A 22,168-nucleotide genomic window follows, 5' to 3' on the forward strand; every position below is an offset into this window, starting at 1 on the left:
GAATTCGAAATGAGGACTACTGACTGATCGACTAGACTAATATGTACATTCCATGCACTTCCACCTAGAGGCCATGGCATTGTTGTGGAAACCATGTATTTCTCTCCGAATTTTATACATATATAGATAGATATTGAGAGGGTTTTTTGAACTATTTATTTTTGTTATCCATGGTTGCTTTGGAGGTCAGCTAAAAGGATATACAGCTATAGTATAAATATGTTGACGTCACTTATTCAATGTCGCTGCTATTGGGCACTTCTAACCTTACTAAACTACAAATCCTAGCTTTACTAAATTGCCAATCCCTATTAATATGGTTCCAATGAAGTAGTTAGAATAATGTAAGAGCCCGTCAATAACATAGTGTAGTTGTTGAGAGTGACAGAGACGCGGCCATCATCAAAAGAACAACTTGAAGATCCATTTCTTTCTCTAGGAGTCAAACACATTGAGTTCATGTAAACTCTTAATGTCCTATGTGTAAATTGTTTGTGGTTAAAACATTAAAAAAAACTTGTATGATATGAATTAAATTTTGTTAGTGATATTTACCTACTTTTTTTCCTTTTCTTCACACCTATACGAGAGATGGGAGACGTGTAGTTGTGAAGAAAAAAAAAATGTAGGTAAATATTTTTTATTTGTTGATTCAATGTATTGAATATATATTAATATTTTTTATTTATAAGGACGGAAAGGATTAAAAGTAATATACAACTCAGTCAAGGAAAAATGTTAGATTAATATTATATTTTATTATTGGTGTTATATTAAAATTATATTATATATAAATATAATATTATGTTATTATATAATATTATATTATTAGTTATATTTTAAATTATAATCTATAATATCATAATAATAATGTATAATTATTATTAATAATATTTATTTCTCTTATATATATACACGTAAACACATATATATATCCAATATTATAAACTATAATATTAAACTCTAATATTAAAACTTTATATCATAAATCCAATAGTAAAAACTTAATGTTAAACTCAATATCTTAAACCAAGTATTAAAATCTCTATATTGTAAAATTTAATATAATATACATATTATAAACCTTAATATTAAACCCTAAATATAATTCTTATATATTAAACCAACCCTATATTAAACCCTAATATTATAAGCCTTAATATATATAAACCCTAATATTAAAAATCATAAATTAAAAATCTAAAATTAAATCCAATATTATATAGACAATAATATAAACCCTAATATTAATCCCTATATATTAAAAACTTAATATTATAATCTCAATATTAATACCAATATTATAAATCCTAATTATAAATTCAAATATTATAAATTCTATATATTTTACCTTAATATTAAACTTTAACCTTATAAACCCCAATATTTATAAAGCTAATATTAAAAATCCAATATTAAAAATCATCTATTAAAAACTGAAACATCATAAATTCAATATTATAAACTCAAACATTATGAACCATAATATGATGTGTTAACAAAGGACAACTATAAGTCACTTTTATTAAATATGATAAACACAATAATAACTGGATTGATAATGGTAAACTATTTAAACATGAACTATAAAAATTAACTTTGTTTGACTATATTTAATTCATGTGGTTGATTATGTTTTACTATAAGTAATAATTAACTATTAATTAACCCATATATAATTATTGATATATTAATAATATATACTGATAAATATATATTAATATTATAATATTAATATTAATTAATTATTAAAATTTGTATATATTTCAATTTACCGTGTTGGCGTGAGGAATTGTGGGTCATCGAGGAGTGTAGCCTGAGCTCGCGACCGTAAATCTAATATTCCTAGAACCGCGCATTTTCATTGTGCATTTATACAAATATTATTAATTTAATATATTTCGAACGATTGTCATCAATAAGTAGTTACCAAACGATTTTGTTGTTAATATATATTTCATGTTTGGCACTGGGGGAAGTTCATTTTTGTCCGCCAGACTCAAATGGCTCAATTGTATGCCTCAGATTCATTTTCTAGGCTTTGTCCTCATTTCAGAGTATTTCTCCTCATTTTCTTGTACCCCTGCATCTTATGCTACACCACTATAAATTTGTGTTGTGTAATGAAATTTTCATCGTGGTTTATGTGTTTGTTGATACCATCAGTATGTGGTTTATGTAATGCTATTTTTTTTTATGGACATCATGATAATATTCCAAAGCATCATTTATACCATGTGGCCCTTCTCTAAAAGACATAGCATCTAGATTTCATGTGGTTGTAAATATAACAAGTCTCATATGGCACACTGCATTGACTTTGCTAGTTCTATCATTTGCTTTTCTACGAAGTTGATGGGAGATCTATAACAACTTCTTCAACAACGAATAGAAAAACACAAAAGAATGGATCGTGCAATGAAAAATGAAGAATTATATTCCAGCACTAATATGTGACTTGAACACCCAACCTTCCAGAGTTCAGTAAGTGCTGTGACTTGAACACCCAACCTTCCAGAGTTCAGTTGTAGATATGAGGGACTGAATATGGAGGCGGAAAGGGCAGATTGTGCAGAAAAAACTAAGTAACCATGTCATTCTATTGAAAATAATTACATGTGAATCTTGTGAACAAGAAACTAAATAACCATGTCATTTTCTTCAAAACCGTTACATGTGAATCTTGTGCATAAAAAGCTAAGTAATGATGTCATTTTCTTTGAAAATAATGAATAAGTTAACTTTATTATTTTTTTTCAAACATTATATTGCATGGTTCTTGTGCATAGAAATAAAAGCTAACTTTGTTGATTGCATAAGTTAAATTTGTTATTTTCTTTGAAAAATATTGCATGGTTCTTGTGCACATAAATAAAAGTTCACTTGGTTGATTTCTTTGAAAATATTTCATAAGCAAACCTTGTTATTTTCTTTGAAAAATATTGCATGGTTCATGTGCATAGAAATAAAAGTCAACATTGTTGATTACATAAGTTAATTTTGTTATTTTATTTGAAAAATATTTCATGGTTCTTATGCGTTAAACTCTTGAAAGGATTGTAGGATTATGTGTGTTGAAAGATAGATTAAGTTTGTTAATTTCCTTGGAAATATTTGCATGGTTACTTCCATTAAAATTTTGAAAAGATTGCATGGTTCTTGTGCGTGAAAAGATAAGTTAATTGTGTAAAATACTTTGAAATGATTGCAAGGTTTTTGTGTGTAAAAAAATAAGTTAACTATAATGATTTCTTGAGTAGATAAGGTTTGCTAACTGTATCCACATTCTTTATTTACATGCAAGCTAATATAAACATGGTTTTCATTTGTGATATGGATAAAAAGTCATGGTTTTACAATTTTATGCATGCTCTTCATTCACATGCAAATTGTAAGTTATTATTATAAATTTAAAGGTGGTGTTATAGATGGAATAAGGATAAATATGGAAACTTTTGTAATTGTGTGCATTTAATTCATGCATAGGAATAGACATGTTTAATATTTTTCATGCAATTTATTTAAGGCATGTGTGATGTGGATAAGAAAACATGCTTTTATAATTATATGCATGTATTTAAAGTATGTAAAATATGGATAAGAACATGTGCTTTAATAAAACCATGCATTTCAGTAATGAAAGATAAGTAGAGGTGGTTTTATGCATTTATTAATGTATTTGGAAAAAAAATGAAAATTTAGAAATTGCATTCATAAGCATGTGCATTTGTATAATTCATTGGAATTAAAACAAGAAGAATTTAGTTTTACTTTCTATTATTAACCAATATTATTACATTGGTAAAAAAGAGTGGTTTTGTATTGAGGGAACAAGTAGCCTTTGTTACACATGGTCTAACAATAAGAAGAGTAGCTATAAAAACAGTACCATGGTAGAACAAACTTATTTTAATTTTGATTAGAAGAATTGAAGGTATGGTTTCTCATATTCTAATTAAGATGATGCATGCAAAATCAAAACAATAGAGATGAAATTTACTTTTATTTATGCATGCACAAGGAAGTGATATATGAAAGATGTATAAAGAATAAAAGATTATTAATGATTATGACATAGAAATGATAACTGATAGAGGTTGAATATTTGGGTCTCAATAAATTGATATTTTACATAATTATGTGTTAGAACTTGCTGACTATAGTAGTTGTAGGAAAAAATCCATGACATATGCGAAGAATGGATTGATAGTTTCTAATCTATCCCTTTTGCAACCACCAAGAGGTAGATTATAACTAATACTAATGCAAGTGATGAGGTTAATATGTATAATTATTGTTACATGAAAAATAGAATATCATCAAATGCAAGAGGGATAAAAACAACCATGACATGAAGACATTGTATTAAAAGAAATGTGGGGTAAAATGTTTGAGAAACATGACATCATGTTGAATACGTTTACCTCTAGTTAATTATGCTCAATTTAAAGGTTATGTTTCTTTGTAAATTTCAACAATGGACAAGGGATGGACTCCCTTGTTCCTACTGAGTGAGGGGTGAACTCCCTCAAAAAATATTTAATAAAATAAACATATTATGGGTTTTCGCTTCAGTTTTTCCAGGGTTTATTAGTGTGCATTTATGTGTTTTCCTATTTTTTATCTTGATGATTTTTCTACATTGCCTAATGTTGGAAATTACTCCATTCATGTGTTATTAACATTAAGCCTGGTTAAATGAGCAATGTTAATGATGCAAGATTACAACAGAAATAATTTTTTTAACAAGTTGTATAAATGGTTTTTTCTTTATGAGATTTTCTATTCATTTTCTACTGTCACTTTACTTAATGACCATGATTATATATTTTGATTATGATTTAAGGTGTGAGATAAATATTTTGGGAATATTACATGTTAGTAAAACTAGTAAAAAATTGTGATCATGTGTATTTTTGCACAAGGTCTACTAAGGGATGTTACAAGTGGTATCAGAGAGCAAAGGTTGCAACACTGGTGTCTCTTGGGTTCTATAAGAATTAGAAGTAGAGGTATGATTCTATTGGATATAAGCTTTGATATCATACTAACAAAATTACATAACAATGTATGTAGTAGACTGAATTTAATATGAGGTGCATGATAGTGCTAATGAATGTGTCGAAGAATGATAGTGTTAATAATTGCTTGAAGAGTAACAATGTGGATGGAATTTGAGTCCTTATGCTGATAAACGATAGTAATAAATTAAGCAAATTTGAGTATATTTTTTTATATATAAATTGTACAATGGTCTTTTGATTGGAAATGTAAGATATTCAAATATTTATTTGGGAAATAAAAAGGATTCATTTGGCATCGAAATAAATTGTGATAGGGCCAACGATCCCAACACTCTAATATTTCATGAAGATGTGTTGGAGGAGATTGAGAAAATGGTTGTTGTGATATATGGAGGTAGTCCTCACTTGGGAAAGAACCAAAACATTGCATTTGATGGGGTCATGAAAAAATATAAAGCCCTTATGGCAGCCAAAACCAAATACGATCCAAAGGGGCTCTTTTCCAATGAGTGGACAAATGGTGTTCTAGGAATAGGAGAGATGGGAGTGATCATAAAGAAGGATGGATGTGCTCTAGAAGGACTATGTGTGTGCTAGGAAGATGCACTTTGTGCTCCTAATAAAGAATACTTTTTCAAACCTGGGAGGGTGTACATAGAAGCACGTGTTTGCAAACAAGTGGAACACAACATTAAAATATCTTATTATATTTTCGTCCTCGCTGCAAGTGTCTGGTTTTATTGATATGTTTTAAAAGGATATGTCCATTGAACATGGTTGTATTTAGTTTGGGCGTGTGATATTGTCGCTCACGTATCACCCACCTCTTTTCAAATTATCGATAAAAGAGGATATGAGACTGTTGATTATGGTTTTATGTGTATGTGGTGCAGACACTTGGTTATGAGGTGCAATGATAGGAGGACATTGTGTATAGACTGAAGAAATCTCTTTATGGGATGAAGAAAGCACCACACATGGTACAATAGGATACACACTTGATGAACAATGGCTTTATCATATGTGACAGCGAGCCTACTCTCTACATCAAAGAGAGTGACAATATGATTCTTATTTTTTTTATTACACAGAGTGATGATCTCCTTATTATTTATTTCAAAGAAGCCATGAAAAGTAATTTTTAAATGACATATTTGGGATTGTTAAGGTAGTTTTTGGGTAGAGAAGTGAAGAAAACATAAAATGGCATCTTTATTTCGCAATTACAGTATATTGCAAATATCTTGAGGAGGTTTAATATGTAGAACAATAAGCTTGTGAAAACTCAAACTGTAATGGGGTTAAAGTTGAGAAAATAAGATTGTAGCAACAATGTCAATCCCACACTATAAAAAAATATGGTTGGGAGCTTAATGTATCTAAAAACAACTAGGGTTGATATAATGTATGCAGTCAGCTTGGTGTCAAGATTGGTGGAAATGCCAAAGGATACACATTGGTGGGAAGCCAAAAGAATTGTAAGGTATGTCAATGGGACAAGGGGATATGGTATTTTGTACACCGCAACAAGTGCTTTTATGTTGGTTGGCTACACTGATAGTGAATAGGCAAGAAGTGAGGATGAAAGAAAGAAAACCTCAAAATGTCCTTTTAATATGTGTTCAAGAGCGATTTCATGGGTTTCCAAAGAAAACCAATAGTCATTGTTGACAACAAAATTTGAATGTGTCACAACAATTGCAACATCATGTTAAGAAGTTTGGATGAGAAGGACATTGATAGATTTATCGCAAGAAAAAGAGGGAATGAAAACTATCTACTCTAACAACAATTATGCAATTACATTGTGAAAGTTTTTTTTTTTCCAACAAGAGTAGTGAGAATATTTTCATAATATATCCTTTTACTAGAGAGCTAATTAACAATGAAGAAATTATTTTGCAGCATTACAGGTCACAAGAGAAAGTCGTGGCCATCTTCATAAAGTCATTAGCAAGAGAAAGTTACTTCCATTTGAGATATTGTTTGGGAATTGTCAATGGTGATAGTTATTATTAAGGGGGAGTGTTAGAGTTAATCAAACCCACCACATTTACTAAAATTATAGCAACCATAATTGTAGTACATGAGAAAATCATAATGTATATTTTTCCTTGCAAGGTGCATATTTTATTTTTCACGATCAAAGACAAGAATGTAAATGATATTTTGAGAAGGAGTAAAATCTCTACATTTCCTCCTTCAACACATAAAACATTTAAGAACAAAAAATATCATGGCAGAGTTGGTAAAAGGTTGATATTTGACATTTACTGTGCAACCTAGAGTCTACACTACGCACCGCCTGAAAAGTAAAAAAAAATGTTTTTATGTTTATGTGACCATGCTATGTCTTTTCATTAAATTATTGCATCGTTGTATGTATTTTATTTATGTTGTGAAGTTTTAGTTTTATTTTTCTAGTGACCAAGCTTGAAGTTGAGAAGTTCTAGAGAAACCCATGGAGTGATTTTTGGTGGGCAAGTGAAAACAAGTAATTACTATGTATTATAGACAGTTACTACAAAAAAATCATAGAATATGGTGAATATCATTGTTATAACCTTTGCCTCAACCCACAACCTGCAGAAGGAGAATAACTAGTGACCTAGAGGTTATAGTGGTAGTAGTTGGAATCAACCACATGTCACAAGACTAAAAAATTAGATGAGTTGTAGATTCCTCTAGATACAAAAGAAAAGGATAATACAATGTATGTGTTTTTATTTATTTATAGGAATTTCTATTATTGTTAAAAGGGAAAAGATATTTTAATGTCTCTTATTATTTTTTTATTTTGGCAACTTGGGTTCACTTATAAATTTTTTGATTAAAGTTCAATGATATTAAAGATTATTACATCTCATTAGTAAAACCATAAAGTCTCTTCTTTAGATAAAGAAACAATAGGTATAAATTCAAATGTTATAAAGTTAAACAATATTACATAGTTCAGTTCACCCATTTACTGATAATAATCATTTTGACTTATGGTCTCAACCTGCAAAGTGGAAAACTATGTGCCACTAGGAAAATAAGTATTTTAACTAGATATTTTGATCATATATCAAGGGAGATGCAAGACCAAAAACTGTAACAATTTTGATGTTATTTTGACTAGGTATTTTGATTGTCTATCAAGGGACATAGAAGTCCAAAAAATGTAAGTATTTTAATGTCAACGGCATCAGCAAATATTATATGATCAAATCACAAGAAAATGAACTAATAAGAGCCATGAGAAGATTAAATTAATCAGAAGAGGAATTTGGAATACACAAGATGTGAAGTTCTCTCTTTTGCTAATTGGGAAACCATCCTCTCCATATGATATCTCACTCATGTTTCTTTGCTCATGCTTTAAATCGACATCAACAAGGTGTACAAATATGATGTATTTTTAGGCTTGCCTTTGCATCAATATTCTTCCCATTAGATTTTTAAACTTCCAATACAAGTATAATGCCTTAAGATACTACTTCCTGCAGCTTTTGGTATGCTCTGGCTTGATAATTGATTGCCAAAATTCCTCCAATAGTTGTAAGTCTAACATTACATGCCAGTCTCTAGCTTCAATTGTCTCTAAATTATGTAGATCGTTGTAGATGTCCTTATGGATAGTGGTGTGGAAAGAGTCACTGACATCTTAACTACATAGGTGGTCTTAGCTCCAACACTAAGGGCCTCGACAACATTTCCCCCATCTCTCCAGCTCCTCATTTGTTGTCTTTAGATGGTGACAAACCAACAATGGTGTTTCCTAATAAAAATGAGATGACAGTAACGAATATTGAAGGACAATAGATACAATTATGGAAATTTCTCAGCTTATGATCTAAGTTGAGACCTTTTTATTTTAGGCCACAAAAATAAGCTACCCACCATGCTATAAACCTATAAATGAAACAAAATGCATGACAAGAAAGAAACTTTAATTTCCAGATCTCAATGTAGCTAGGTCCCCATGACTTAGTTCTTGTCTCAACGGCTACAAGTGAACTCTCATGACAAAATCCACAAACAAAGAAATAAACCACTACATAATTCCAAGAGAATACCCTTAGGTTAATTAGGTCATAAAACAACCCCCTCTTAGAATCAAAAGCTAACACAAAGATACCATAATGATCTTCATCTCGGTTGCACACCTAAGCTAGAAGACAAATTATACATTCATCATAGGAATTAATGTTCCAACATACAAACCACAATTTGAATGGAAGCATATGCACTAGTTTGTAAGAACTGGCAAAGAAGGATCCACAAAAAAAATGTTGGCACCCTTTAATAGTATAAGGAAGCACCAATATAGTAAGCCAACAAACACATAATTCTCCAAACAAAAACCAAGAGAAAGATAGAAACAATATAAATCTCCACTTAGACCAAAACACTAGTCCAATTAAGCTCAAGGTGTCCTTACAATAGTAACTCCAAGAAATATGTGAATTAAAATTCGTAGAGAAAACAGAAAAACCCCTCAAAATAGGATTTGTTTGAATACATAATGAAAATGTAAAATTAAATAGCCTAAGAGATCTCAAAATTACCATAGATAAAATAAGGTGTAGTATCCAATTGCTAGCAGTTTTGGTTTCATGTTGAGGTGGTGAGCTAAAGCACAACTATAACTCTTTGACAATGAGCCCAAACTGAAGAACTAGGTGATGATCCTAGGCTTGAATCCTTTTCCTACTAGGAGCACAATTCAGACCACTCACGTCATTATTTCTCCACCACAAGGTGTCCCCCTAGCCTAGCACTACGAGGTTACAGAGAAGAAACTTTGGTCTACTAGCAAAAGTAAGGGTTTGAGGATGTCCAAATTCAACAATCCACTAGGACTTTCCTCATATTCCTCAATAATATAGATTGACCTTTCACACAAGTTTCTAGACTAAATTATTTCACATGAGACCACATGCATGAAATGGACTCAAACCCTAATTTCTTAAATTTCAAAAATATATATTAAATTATTAAATTAAAAAAAATCACTAATAAAATAAAAATAATTAAAACTATAATATTATTAATAAATTTTAAAAAATATTAATAAAAATTAATATTTTATTTTATATAAATAAATATGTATAAATAATTTCTTTAAACTAAATATACTTTTATTATACTAATTGAATTTAACAAAATATTTATGCACAAATCATACCTCTCATTTAAAAAACTATAAATGATAAATATTTTTCTGTAATTTCTTCTTTAGTTATTAAAACGCATCCTACTTAAAAAACTATAAATGATAAATAATTTTCTGCAAATTTTTCTTTAGTTATCAAAAAGCATCTTACCTCACATATGACCTGTTGAAACTTTGAAAGCCAAATCTCAAAAACCTACATGGGAAAAATATGTCTAAAGATATAAAATTAATATTTATAGTATTAATTTTTTTTAATTTTAATATATTAAAAAAATATTTATAAATTTAAATATTTTAATGTAAATAATTATAATATATTATTATTATTACTTAATATTATTAAATTGTTTCATTTACTAAAATAAAATATAATTATTTAATAATAAAATGAGTATGGAAGAATAGAACTTTAAATAATTAAATGTTTATACTCATTTAATATCGTGTTTAATTTTCTTTAATTAAATGCTCAATAATAATGAACGGGCTGTAATTTGCAATGAAGTGTTATAGCAATTTTGATATTAAACTTTACGTGTTACTTGTAATGAAGTATAATACCAGTTACGAGAGTTAAAAAAGAAGTTTAATGAAATAAAAAATTCAAATTAGTAGTATGACAAATGAATTTTCATTGTTCGTTCATTTGTTCATCACTGAACTTTACCATATTTTCGCATATTATAATATATTCAAATTAATGCTACTGGCATTAAACGTTTGTTTCAAATTAAACTTTTTAAAGAAATTAAATTATATATTCTCCGTTATAGAGTTTAGGCTTTTGTGATCTATATCAAGTTTGTGAGAGATTTTTCAGCGTAAATCACATGGAATACCATTTGTCGACGCGTTTCGAACCAACTAGTGTGGTTCATCGTCAGGACAAGTTGAAGAAACATATCTAGCCTAGCAAGTTAAATAGTCTGAGCAGAGCCTCCAAAGGCTAGTTTGACTCTAGGACCGGAGTATTCTAAGTTGTTATCTAACCAGCATTCAATAAACTAATAAATAATGTTTAACTATTGTTACATGGATATCACAATTTTTGGTATATAATGTACCTGTGTGTTTTTAATCATGTTGCATTAAAAAACCTAAAAAAATACGAATTATTCCTTAATAATATAAACTTTATTATATATGCCTAATATTCTAATTTTTTTTAATAAAAAAACTAACAAAAGTATCATGATTAGCAATATCCTACACAATAATGCTTGTTAGTTCAATTTCTCGGGTCACAACTACCATCTCCTCATCGAATTCATTCATAGTTTCTTCTTTTTTTTCTCTCCCCTGAACAAGTTGGACAACATCCTTTGGTTAAAATCCATGTGCTAGTTTCCCTAGCAAAAGTTACCAACCAAATTTCAAATTATACTACGCTTAGTCTACACAATTGTGAACCACTTCCTCAATTCCAACAAAGACTCCATAATAATCCATAATAATGTTACTTATGTGGTAATTCGACACTCAATTTCATGAATTTTAAAAGTAAGATTGAAAATTGAAGACATCCTCTATTGCACATGCTCTTCATGGATTATATGAGCATGACACATTTCTTGAAGCTATATAGAGTTCATTTGCTACCCTACTTGACCAATTTGTTTAGTAAAGAAAGAGTTTTGTACCTGTTGTACTATGTAACAACCCCCCCATTTATGTGGACTAACACTTAATATTTGACATATAAATGGGGACCCTTTTAAATTTTTAGCCTTTGAAAATAAATCCTAATTCTACAAATTTCCTTAAAACATTAGAATACGACCTATACTTAGAGATTTTATTGCAAATCGCATTTCGCACTTTTCCATGTGACAACTATAAACATCTTAAAGAAAATCCTGAAATGTGATATCCGATAAAGCCCCCGCTACGATGTTCAAATCACAACACTTTTGAAAATGTGATCACACTTCGGAAATCGCAAATTAATAAAGCATGCCATTGCGTCACCTCATAAAAATTACGAAATGTGATATTACGATTTTTAGAATCACATTTTGCATTATCTCTGTGAAACGTTATATGTCGACGTTCAAAAACTGCGATGCGGAAAATAAGGTATGAAGTGTGGGAGTAATGAGTTTTAATGAAATATTAAGTGGTTTGACAAAGTAATTAATGTTTAGCAGCTCGAGGAGAGAAATTGATGTTTTCAAGTTATGGCTAGTTAAAACATAAATCACATTCAAAATCTTCCCATGATTCAAAGTCATTTCAAAGAACTCTCAACCTTAATTTCCCTCTATTGTGTGTGTTGATATATCTCTTTTTTTCAGGCAAGGTTTAAAAGAGATGTCATTGCGGAAGGTAATGCAAAAGAAGAAGCAACAGACCATTTCATAGTCTGAGGTTTCAAAAATGTCGCCCGTATTTGCTGATACAGGTTGCAGTGCTAATGGATGAGCAACGACATGGGAAGTCATCTACAATAGGCTTGAAGATGATCAACCTAAAATTATTGTCACCAAGGTGACATTAGACTCAATAAAACCCTCCAGAGTTCAATTCAAAATTTCCACTTGTTCCTTTCTTCACAGAATAGGAGCAAGAGCTAAAATACTCCCATACACTGATATGATTAGATGGGTGGTGGAAAATCTCAATTTAGAAGACAAACAATTCAGGAACTCAAAGAGAGAGCTAATAGGATCATTCAAAGTTGAAGATTTGTAACAAATGTTTCATCTTCCTAACCCTCATGATATATATGAAAAATCGTTTATGGCCAACTTCGCAAAGCAGAATGAAGAAACCTTAAAAGTGATTAAGGGCTAGAGAGTCCTAAAGAACAAGTTCAAATATGATGAGACGGGTATGTACCCCATTGCTTCTTTAGCAAATCCCTATAACTATGCAGCTTCTATGTTATGTTGATTATATGGATTACCTAATAATACCAAATTATCTATAGACTGGGTCACTTTAATTGATGCTTGGACCAATTCCCATATAATGAATTGGGCCACTATCCTGTCTGATAACCTAGCTACTACTATTTTTGAATACTACCAAAAGAGATCCACCTCCACAAAGAACCTTCCTCCATCTTATTTTAGTGCCTATATCATGGATGCCATCTATTTCTGTACTAAGTTTCCAATCATAGCTTGGAAATGGACTCTGCAAAACCTCTACCCCATTCATCTCAGTCACAAACAGATGTGGGAATCCCATTATATTCCCCATTTTTACAAAATTTTCAATGGTGTTATTTTACCATTACACCAATTGATTTTTTATAAACCCCCCCCCCATATTTTCTAAAGAAGCCAATACATACCTTCTCGAAGTAGGCAAGTATATTTCTAAACAATTGTTTACATATATCACGGTTTATGGCAGTACAACAGACTCACATGTACTCTCTTTGTATGTCTCTGACAAGTTATTAGCAAGAGAAATAGCCCACCAGATTGTGGGAAAAGGTTTAACCAAAACCTTGAAAGATAAAAAAATCATCATGGCCACCCATTCCCATCCGATGTGGTTATTTTTCACTGGAAAACTTCAACCATGCAAACAAGGAATTACTAAGCATAGAGAGCCTCAGGCTCCATACTCTCCCTAGGAGGCAATTCGACTGAGAAAAAGTAGCACAAAATGTTATTACAACACTAAAATTCAAACCCTATTTTCACGAAGCTCAGGAATTCGAAGATCTTTTACAATCAGCTGAATCATATGAACAAGCTTTCGATTGGGGAAAGGAAAATTTGAATCTTGATGATTTTGAAAAGTTTCAGGAGTTTAGATTTCAAAGGCTCGAGACAATCATATTGCATTTGTGAAGAGTTGATGAAAAGCCTATGCCTAGTGTAATTGTCAATAGCGAAGGGCGAAATTCCCACATAGAATCATAGGCAAACACAACCCAGGATACACGGAAGACACCAGAGACAGAGACGACAGTGGAATCTAGTAGAAGGTTAGCAAAAAAAAGGTCATAAGTGACCTAACTAAAGATACCGGTCCCGTAGGAAAAACCAATGATTTGGAGGAAGAATGGGACCAATTTAATAAAAAGCTCCAGGATACTACTAAGATAACAAACATATTGGAAACCACAAAATATCATACTCCAAATTAGACTTGTAAAATTTCAGAGTCGGGACCAATGGATGAGCAAGGTACAAGTTCGCAGAATACAGAAATCATCCCTATGTTTCCAACATATGAAATTATTCTAAAGGTTACAGAGATACCTCCATTAGATGTATTCTACAACCCACTGCACGAAGTTGTAGTAAGAAGACAGAGGAAAAGAAGGAGAGTAGAAACACCCGAAATCCTACTTGGGAATGAACCGATGGACATAGTCTTGAGGGATATTCGTTCGAACCTAGCTGAAAATTTAACGAGGCTATTGCAATTTACAGGGGCGTATGCTACTGCAACCATGGATAAAGCCAAAAAGGTATCGATTTTGTTAAGGATAGGGGAGAGAAGATAACATAGCTCGAGCAATAGTTGGAGATAGAGAAAGAAAATGTGAACAAGCAGGCTGCTGAATAAATAGTCCATTTGCTATAGAGTATGGAAGTATTAAGGATAAGCGATGAAGCAAACATCTTTGTGAAGAACTCGCAAATCCAAGAATTGCAAGAGGCCATAGAAAAGTATAAATATGTCCCTACTGTCGATGAATTCATCAAAGAGGCATTAGAGCTTAATTCCATCCTATCAAAACAACATGATGTATTTTGCCAAAGAATGTCACATGTCACTCCTTATTTGATTACAAGTGATCAGTTAACAGATAAGGCGATTGATCAAAGAACTGAATTTAATGATTTAAATACTAAGATCTCAAAGTATTTTGAATGGCAAGAAAATGAAGAAGGAAGGAGCACTAATCTACCCAAGATTGAAGAGACACATAAGGATATATTGCTCATAGATTGGGATGTGTGGATCAAACAGGTAGAGTTGGCCATAGCGAGAGCAACAGGGGTGACTAAAAATATAATAAAAGCAGTCAACCACATTTTTCACACTACCAAATTGATAAACGAATGTAACCCAAAGTCACTGCCATATTTGAATGACTTGGATAAAAGTTGGAAGGCAAAGGTGAAAAACAAAAGGGAGGCGATCAAAAAATTATCAAGGAGTGACTGGGAGGCATATTGGTGATTCCTTGCCAAACCTCACAGCCAAATTATGACGTTGAATTGTTCACTCAATTCAACACAAAGGATGGTGCCACCTCTCACAGATGTCATTATCGCGAGACAGGTTAGGATGCAATTCCGGGCACCTCCTCAAGTGAAACCGATGGCCGATATATGCGATCTAAAGGAAAATTTGACATATATTAAGACATCTTTATAACCTCTGGTGATTAAATTACTTTTATTTTTAGAATTAGTTGCTAGTTAAGAGGAAGGTTGTTTGGAACCTCCTCAAGGTATTTTGTATAATATATTTTTGAACTTTAGTTAGATAGTATTTATACCCTTCTCATGCATTTAGAGAAGGGTCCATAATTTTATCAAAAACATTTGCAAAGAATGCACTTATGTAAGTTTGTGAATTCCTTGATGAAATTATGAAACATGGTCATTACTTTTGATTATCAAACTACTTTCCTTTGTTGATGCACTATTGTACGCTTGGAGAATAATTTGATTTGAAGAAAGGAGATGATCTATGTCATTAGTCAAATGAGCAGAACCGCACACATATGGTACTTTTATCTTGTATGATTAGTTCTATTTTGTTTAATTAGTGATAACATTTCGTTTTCATGAATTGTATATGGATTATGTTCTTTATGTTATGTGTTAATTGCAATATTGTATGATACATGGATGAAAGAGTTTACTTACTTATATGATCATTTATATATGCGATATAGTTTATGCATTTCTTTGACTAACTATTTAGTCAAAGAAATTATCTTTACATGTTATCAACTTTGTTTAATACATGAATGATCTTTATTATCACATATTGGACATATATCTTTTTAGATTGTATATCGCATAGAATACCCTGGGTTTATACTATATTAAGTTAGCTAGAGATTTGCATGCTAGAATAGGTCATCTAGTTATCGTTATTCTTATTGCAATCATTTGAAAACCACCCATTCTCATTTTCAAACCCACTAAGGAAAACTGGTTCCATCATCCCCAGTCGGAGCGACCACATCAAATGGAAAAGGAGTTGTCTTTAGGGTTCAGACGCGGTGGTTATCCCCCATGTTAGAGGAGCAGAATTCTGAGGCTTCAACAGTACCCTACGTACTGAAACCAATCCAATCCTCTAGTTCTGAACTCTCAAATGTTGTTATAGTCAAAGAGTCACAAAATGGTTTTTCTTATTAGTTCCATGGTCAACTTTAGCTTCAAATCTTTTATGGCTTTGGAAATTGAAAACCTACCAAGGAAGTGGTTCCCTTGGGAGATACTTAGCACTAAGAAGATTCCAAACAATTGGCCAAAAGAAGCAATGCTATTTACTTGGTAGAGAGACTTAGTTGACCTCTTAAGCTTGTCTAGCTAAAATACCATTATCTCGTAGTGAACTAGAGTAATTTCCAGCAATGGATGATAAGGTGAAAGGTTAATACCTAGAGCATGCGACTAAAGGGATTTTACCTCTTCACAATGCATATCATATATCTGTTGAGGCTTGGAATATGCACCATGTGTCAATTTAAGGTCAATAAATATGTCATTGTATTATTCGATAAAGTAAGGGATGGGTTGTTGATATATTGTGCCATTAACTGCTAATTCCCAATTTTTTATACTTAAACAATAATATTCTCATGAATTTTCTTCTTGATTGTTTCCTTAGAAGACATGATAGAAGTTCATGGAGGAAATCTTTTTTGGTTCTTATCTATTATGACATGTATTTGAAGGTAGAGAGAATTCTCATGGTCGTGAGTCATGTACCATATGATTAATAATGATTTTGGAGTATGCTATCACGACAAGAAATTGCATGCAAATGCATTTGGCTACATTAAGTCCTCACCACATAGCATAAGCATCTGCTCTATTGTTGGAATTGATAGCAAGTCCCCAAGTGCAATAAGCTTCGGTTTTTTCTTCAAGTACCCCCTCGAGCACCTTTCACATTGTATAACTTTTGGACTTCCTCAATGCAAACACACAATCCACTTTAAAATTTGAAGGACATAAGGGTTAGTTTTGGCCCACTTATATGTGCACACGTGAGGAGACCATATTTAGTATAGTATTTTTTAGTGAAACCACGTGTTTCACCCTTATCTCAAGGTAACTCATGGCTTCAAGAAAAGTCCTTGTAGGAATGGAACCTTATCCAATGATGAAAACTTCTTTATTTTCAACATACAATCAAACCTATTTAGACATATTTTAATACAATGTGACATATTATCAAAAACTAGTAGATGAAAATGGATTTTTTTAAAGTTTTTTTGAAAATAAATTTATTAATAATCCTTAAACTCGTAATAAATAAATAAAAAATGTTAATTAAATTTAAATTAGAAATTAATAAAAATAACTTATATCTTATGTACTCAAATTTAATTATCTTAAATTGATAGGTTAATCTCCTATTTTAATAACCTTACAAAATTCAATAGAAATTAGATATTTTGAGTTTTTTTGGTTTTGAGTAAATATTATTATACACGTATATGTAAAGTTATCAAGTCGTGGAGAATTTTATTTTTAAAAAATGAGACAAAAATAAAGATTAATCATTCAAAAGGGACGGTGAGATTTGATTTGATAGAGAAATAAATTATACTATAGTCTTTATCTTTTTGTGCATGCATCGAATTCAGTTGAAAAAAAATATTTTTGAACAAGTTCAGTTGGATAAATAATTTTTTTAACAGTTTTGTAGTGTGAGGTTTGTTTGTTTGTGTAATAATTTTTATTTTTGAAAATTTAATTAAAATTGACATAAAATTGTTAATAAATATATAATTAATAAAAAAAATTAATGTTTTCGTTAAAATAATTTGCAACTATTAAAACTAAAAATTTTGACTTAAAAAACAATATAACTTACACTTTACCAAAAAAACAATATAACCTGCACTTTATCTGATTCAAAAATGATACAGTCCAGAGATAATGAGACAATGGAGAAATATAACTCAAAATGGTACAATCTACTTACAAATAAAAAAGAAAGGTATATAATTCAAAATAAGTGAGATTTATTTATATAATTGAGATTTCGATTTAAAATGTGTTTTAAGACTGTTTTGAAGTATATTTAAAAATAGTTTATAATTAGCCAACAGCTTGGTTTTTTTTAATAGTTTATATTTACTTATAATAGATTATTTTCTTTATATGTAAACAAAGAATTTTATGGTTCAAATTTAAAAACAAAAGCATTTAGTGAGAGTAACACTCTGACACAGACCACCAATTAACCTTAGGTAGTTTAATTTTCCCTACAACATTAATTTTCCCTACAACATTATGCATTCATAAATGACTGATGACGATTATGCTAAGTTAGGTTTTATTCTGCTATGTATAAACAAAATAAATAAACTGAGAATTGAAAATAAAATTTGTCATATTAAATGGATGTAATGAATGTCAGAGATATCGAAATACATTTTAGGTCACATGTCTATTTCTGTAACCAATCTCATCGACCTATACTCATAGTGACACTTCACATTTCATTGCAGCTTTTCAGTAGATTGAACAAGTAAAGTTATAATAGTTTATTTTCTTTATATGTAAAGAAGAAAGTCAATGGTTCAGGTTTAAAAGCAAAAGCATTTAGTGAGAGTAATACTGTGACACAGACCACCAATTAACCTTAGGTAGTTTAATTTCCCCTATCACATTATGTCTTCATAAATGACTGATGATGATTATGCTAAGTTAGGTTGTCTTCAATAAATAAACTCTGAATTGAAAATAAAATTTGTCATATTAAATGGATGTAATGAATGTCAGAGATATCGAAATATATTTTAGGTCACATGTCTATTTCTGTAACCAATCTCATCGACCTATACTCATAATGACACTTACATTTCATTGCAGCTTTTCAGATGTTTGAGGTGGCAAGGGCTAACCAGCCTGTCATAGGGCATTAAATGCTTGGGTACATGCATGCTTTATAACAAAATAATACACCGTCTTATTTTTAATTTATGTAACCATCACTTTTATTTTTAATTTATGTAGCCACTGCGCTACGCGTTATATTTTGTTATAGAGCATGCATGTACCCGATATTTAATACCCCATGACAGGTTGGTTAGCCCTTGCCCACAAACGGACACATGTCTATTTATGTAACCAATCACATCGACCTATACTCATAATGACGCTTACATTTCGTTGCAGCTTTTCAGTAAATTGAACCAATCTTCTGTTGATGTAAAACCACACGTGAAAAGCAAAGCATTGCATCTGTGTGCAAACTTCAAACATACGTTTTCAAAAAAAAACTTTCCACGCTATAAACAACGTTCAGAACGCTAGAACACGACCATTCCATCACTGGTATTTAAAAGCCCCATATCTCCTTTACATTTTAAAATTCAATGACCCACTTGTCTAAGTTCATCTGAACTGTTGAGTTGCTCTTCCGAGAGTTGCCGCCTGCACCACCTTGGTGTAAAGCACAAGATGACATCACGACAAATGAAGGAAACGAACAGAACAGTTTGCGTGACGGGAGCAGGGGGATTCATTGCCTCGTGGCTTGTCAAGATGCTCCTCAAGAGAGGCTACACTGTGAGAGGAGCAATTCGCACCAACCCAAATGGTATATCTAATAATAATGATCAGTTTAATCATTTGTTTATTACTTCATAGGGTTAGGGTTTCTGACGGGATTTCACATGTATAGATGATGGGCGGAAGTATGAGCATCTGAGAGCGTTGGAAGGAGCAAACGAGAGGCTTGAGCTTGTGAAAGCTGATATTCTCGATTACCAGAGTTTAGTCACAGTTATCCGAGGCTGCCATGGTGTATTTCACGTGGCTACTGCTATGAGCAATAACCCCGTAATTAATTCACTGCCATATAATTATTATATAACCTCTAAACCTTCTAAGTCCATATATTCAGTTGAGGCAACTGTATATTGGTAAACATTGTAGTCCGCTGACTGGCTTACGACCGTACGTGATGGATGTAATTATGCAGGAAGAGGTAATAGAGCCAGCGGTGAAAGGAACGAAGAATGTGATGGAGGCTTGCGCAGAAATGGGGGTGAAACGCGTAGTCTTTACGTCTTCTATCGGTGCTGTTTACCTGGACCCTCACAGAAACCCATTCGCCATAGTCGATGAGGATTGCTGGAGCAACTTGGACTACTGCATACAGACCAGTGTATTTATTACTTTCTCTGGATTAATACACTACTCTCAATATATATAGAAATATCAAGTTGGATCGCATGGATTTGGGCTAACTCTATTACTTCGTCTTGTTCATTAATTGCAGAACTGGTATTGCTATGCAAAAACCTTGGCAGAGAAATCGGCATGGGAGCTTGCCAAGAAATTGAATTTACAGTTGGTAGTGGTGAATCCTGGGGTGGTTTTAGGTCCGAATTTGCAGTCCACCATGGACGCTGGCACTGCTCATATTATGAAATACTTGACAGGTGGGTAATGCTTTCTATCATAGTTAATAATATATATAGTTTAGACGATTACTGATTTAATAGTAGAATTGATGGACCTATTATGATGAGATCGATGTCAGGGTCAGCGAAGACGTATGCGAACTTAACTCAGGTATATGTGGATGTGAGGGACGTTGCAGAGGCTCACATTTTAGTGTACGAAACGCCCTCGGCCAGCGGCCACAGATATGTGTGTGGAGAATGCAACATCCACCGAGGAGACCTCGTCGGCATGTTGGCCAAACTGTGCCCACGCTCTCCCCTCCCTACCGAGTAGGCACCACAGCAATCTTACATAGTATATTAAAATATACTTATGTTCAGATTAAATATACATATCTGAAAACAAGTGTATAATGAATCAAACAAAATAAGTAGTCTAATCCTATGCACCTTCATGCATGCAGGTGTTCAGACCAGATAAATCCAAGGAAGCAGCCATACCACTTTTCCAATCAGAAGCTAAAGGATTTAAATCTCTCGTTTACACCTATGATCAAGACTTTGTGTGACACCGTTGAAAGCTTACACAAAGATGGGTTACTTCAACGCCATCTTTCAGGGTGGGATGGCATGGATGGCAGCCCCTCGCTGTTTTCAAGGATCTGATAAACAGAATGATACAAGTTAATCAATAAGCATATAATGTGTTGGAGTTAATGCTTACATTCTATATTTAAGAAGTTGGTTTGTGACAGTTGAGAAATTCTCTCAATCTTTCTATCTAATTTAGGAATAAGTTGGATCTCAGCAATTCTATTTAAAAGAGTAATTTAAATGTAATCGTGTGTGAGTGTATTTACACATACACCAGTTGTGCATAATATGATTGTGTTTATGTAATTGTGTATGATTTAACGGTTTCTATCTTGATATCAGAGCTAGTATGGACCTGAACCTGGTCTTCCTTATGAAATAGAGAAACTGATTATCAAACGATTGTACCCTAGGGCAAGAGGGGATGACAAGAACGCGTCTTATCTCGAACAATTTGTATAAGGTCAAGACGGCTATTGGCGCAGCCAACTGCTGATCAAGGGTAACATTCGTCACCATTCCACTCAGGCCACAAATGCCATTCCGCTCAGGCTGGGATTTGCCATCGAGGAATGCAAGAACAAGTCGTTCGATCCGTCAGTAGTTGATTTTGTTTGAAGCCCTCAGTTGTCCGTCTCTTGACATACTCTCATATGTTGTAATCGGGGAACCTGCTAGCTGTGCGTAATAGCGAGCGAAAGAGGGATCGAACCTGTGGCATCGAGGGCAGGCGTCCAACAATCGTCGCCATGCCTGACAGTTTTCCTGTCAACAAAATGTTGCTCGTTTAAACCCTTGATGAAGCTG

The 22,168-nt window shown here is 32.1% G+C and overlaps 1 protein-coding gene across 1 annotated transcript; it reads left to right on the forward strand.

Annotated features, from left to right (window-relative positions):
• Nucleotides 1-19,832: 19,832 nt before the first annotated feature.
• On the forward strand, nt 19,833-21,433 carry LOC149214162 (cinnamoyl-CoA reductase 1-like). Its single transcript, XM_089389311.1, has 6 exons — nt 19,833-19,956; nt 20,041-20,198; nt 20,341-20,526; nt 20,641-20,803; nt 20,905-21,097; nt 21,232-21,433. The coding sequence occupies exons 1-6, from the start codon at nt 19,833-19,835 to the stop codon at nt 21,431-21,433; spliced, it is 1,026 nt and encodes a 341-aa protein (XP_089245437.1).
• Nucleotides 21,434-22,168: the final 735 nt, after the last annotated feature.

The sequence above is a fragment of the Pinus tabuliformis genome, chromosome 1_1, assembly GCF_031772625.1.
Source record: "Pinus tabuliformis cultivar Carrire ecotype Pingquan chromosome 1_1, CPIR1, whole genome shotgun sequence".
In the NCBI taxonomy this organism is placed as follows: Eukaryota; Viridiplantae; Streptophyta; class Pinopsida; order Pinales; family Pinaceae; genus Pinus; species Pinus tabuliformis.

Excerpts from the sequence above, each read along its gene's own strand:
- LOC149214162 (XM_089389311.1), top strand. The coding sequence starts at position 19,833 with ATGAAGGAAACGAACAGAACAGTTTGCGTGACGGGAGCAGGGGGATTC. Across the intron at positions 19,957-20,040 it reads AATTCGCACCAACCCAAATG|ATGATGGGCGGAAGTATGAG; the intron begins GTATATCTAATA and ends TCACATGTATAG. Across the intron at positions 20,804-20,904 it reads TATTATGAAATACTTGACAG|GGTCAGCGAAGACGTATGCG; the intron begins GTGGGTAATGCT and ends GATCGATGTCAG.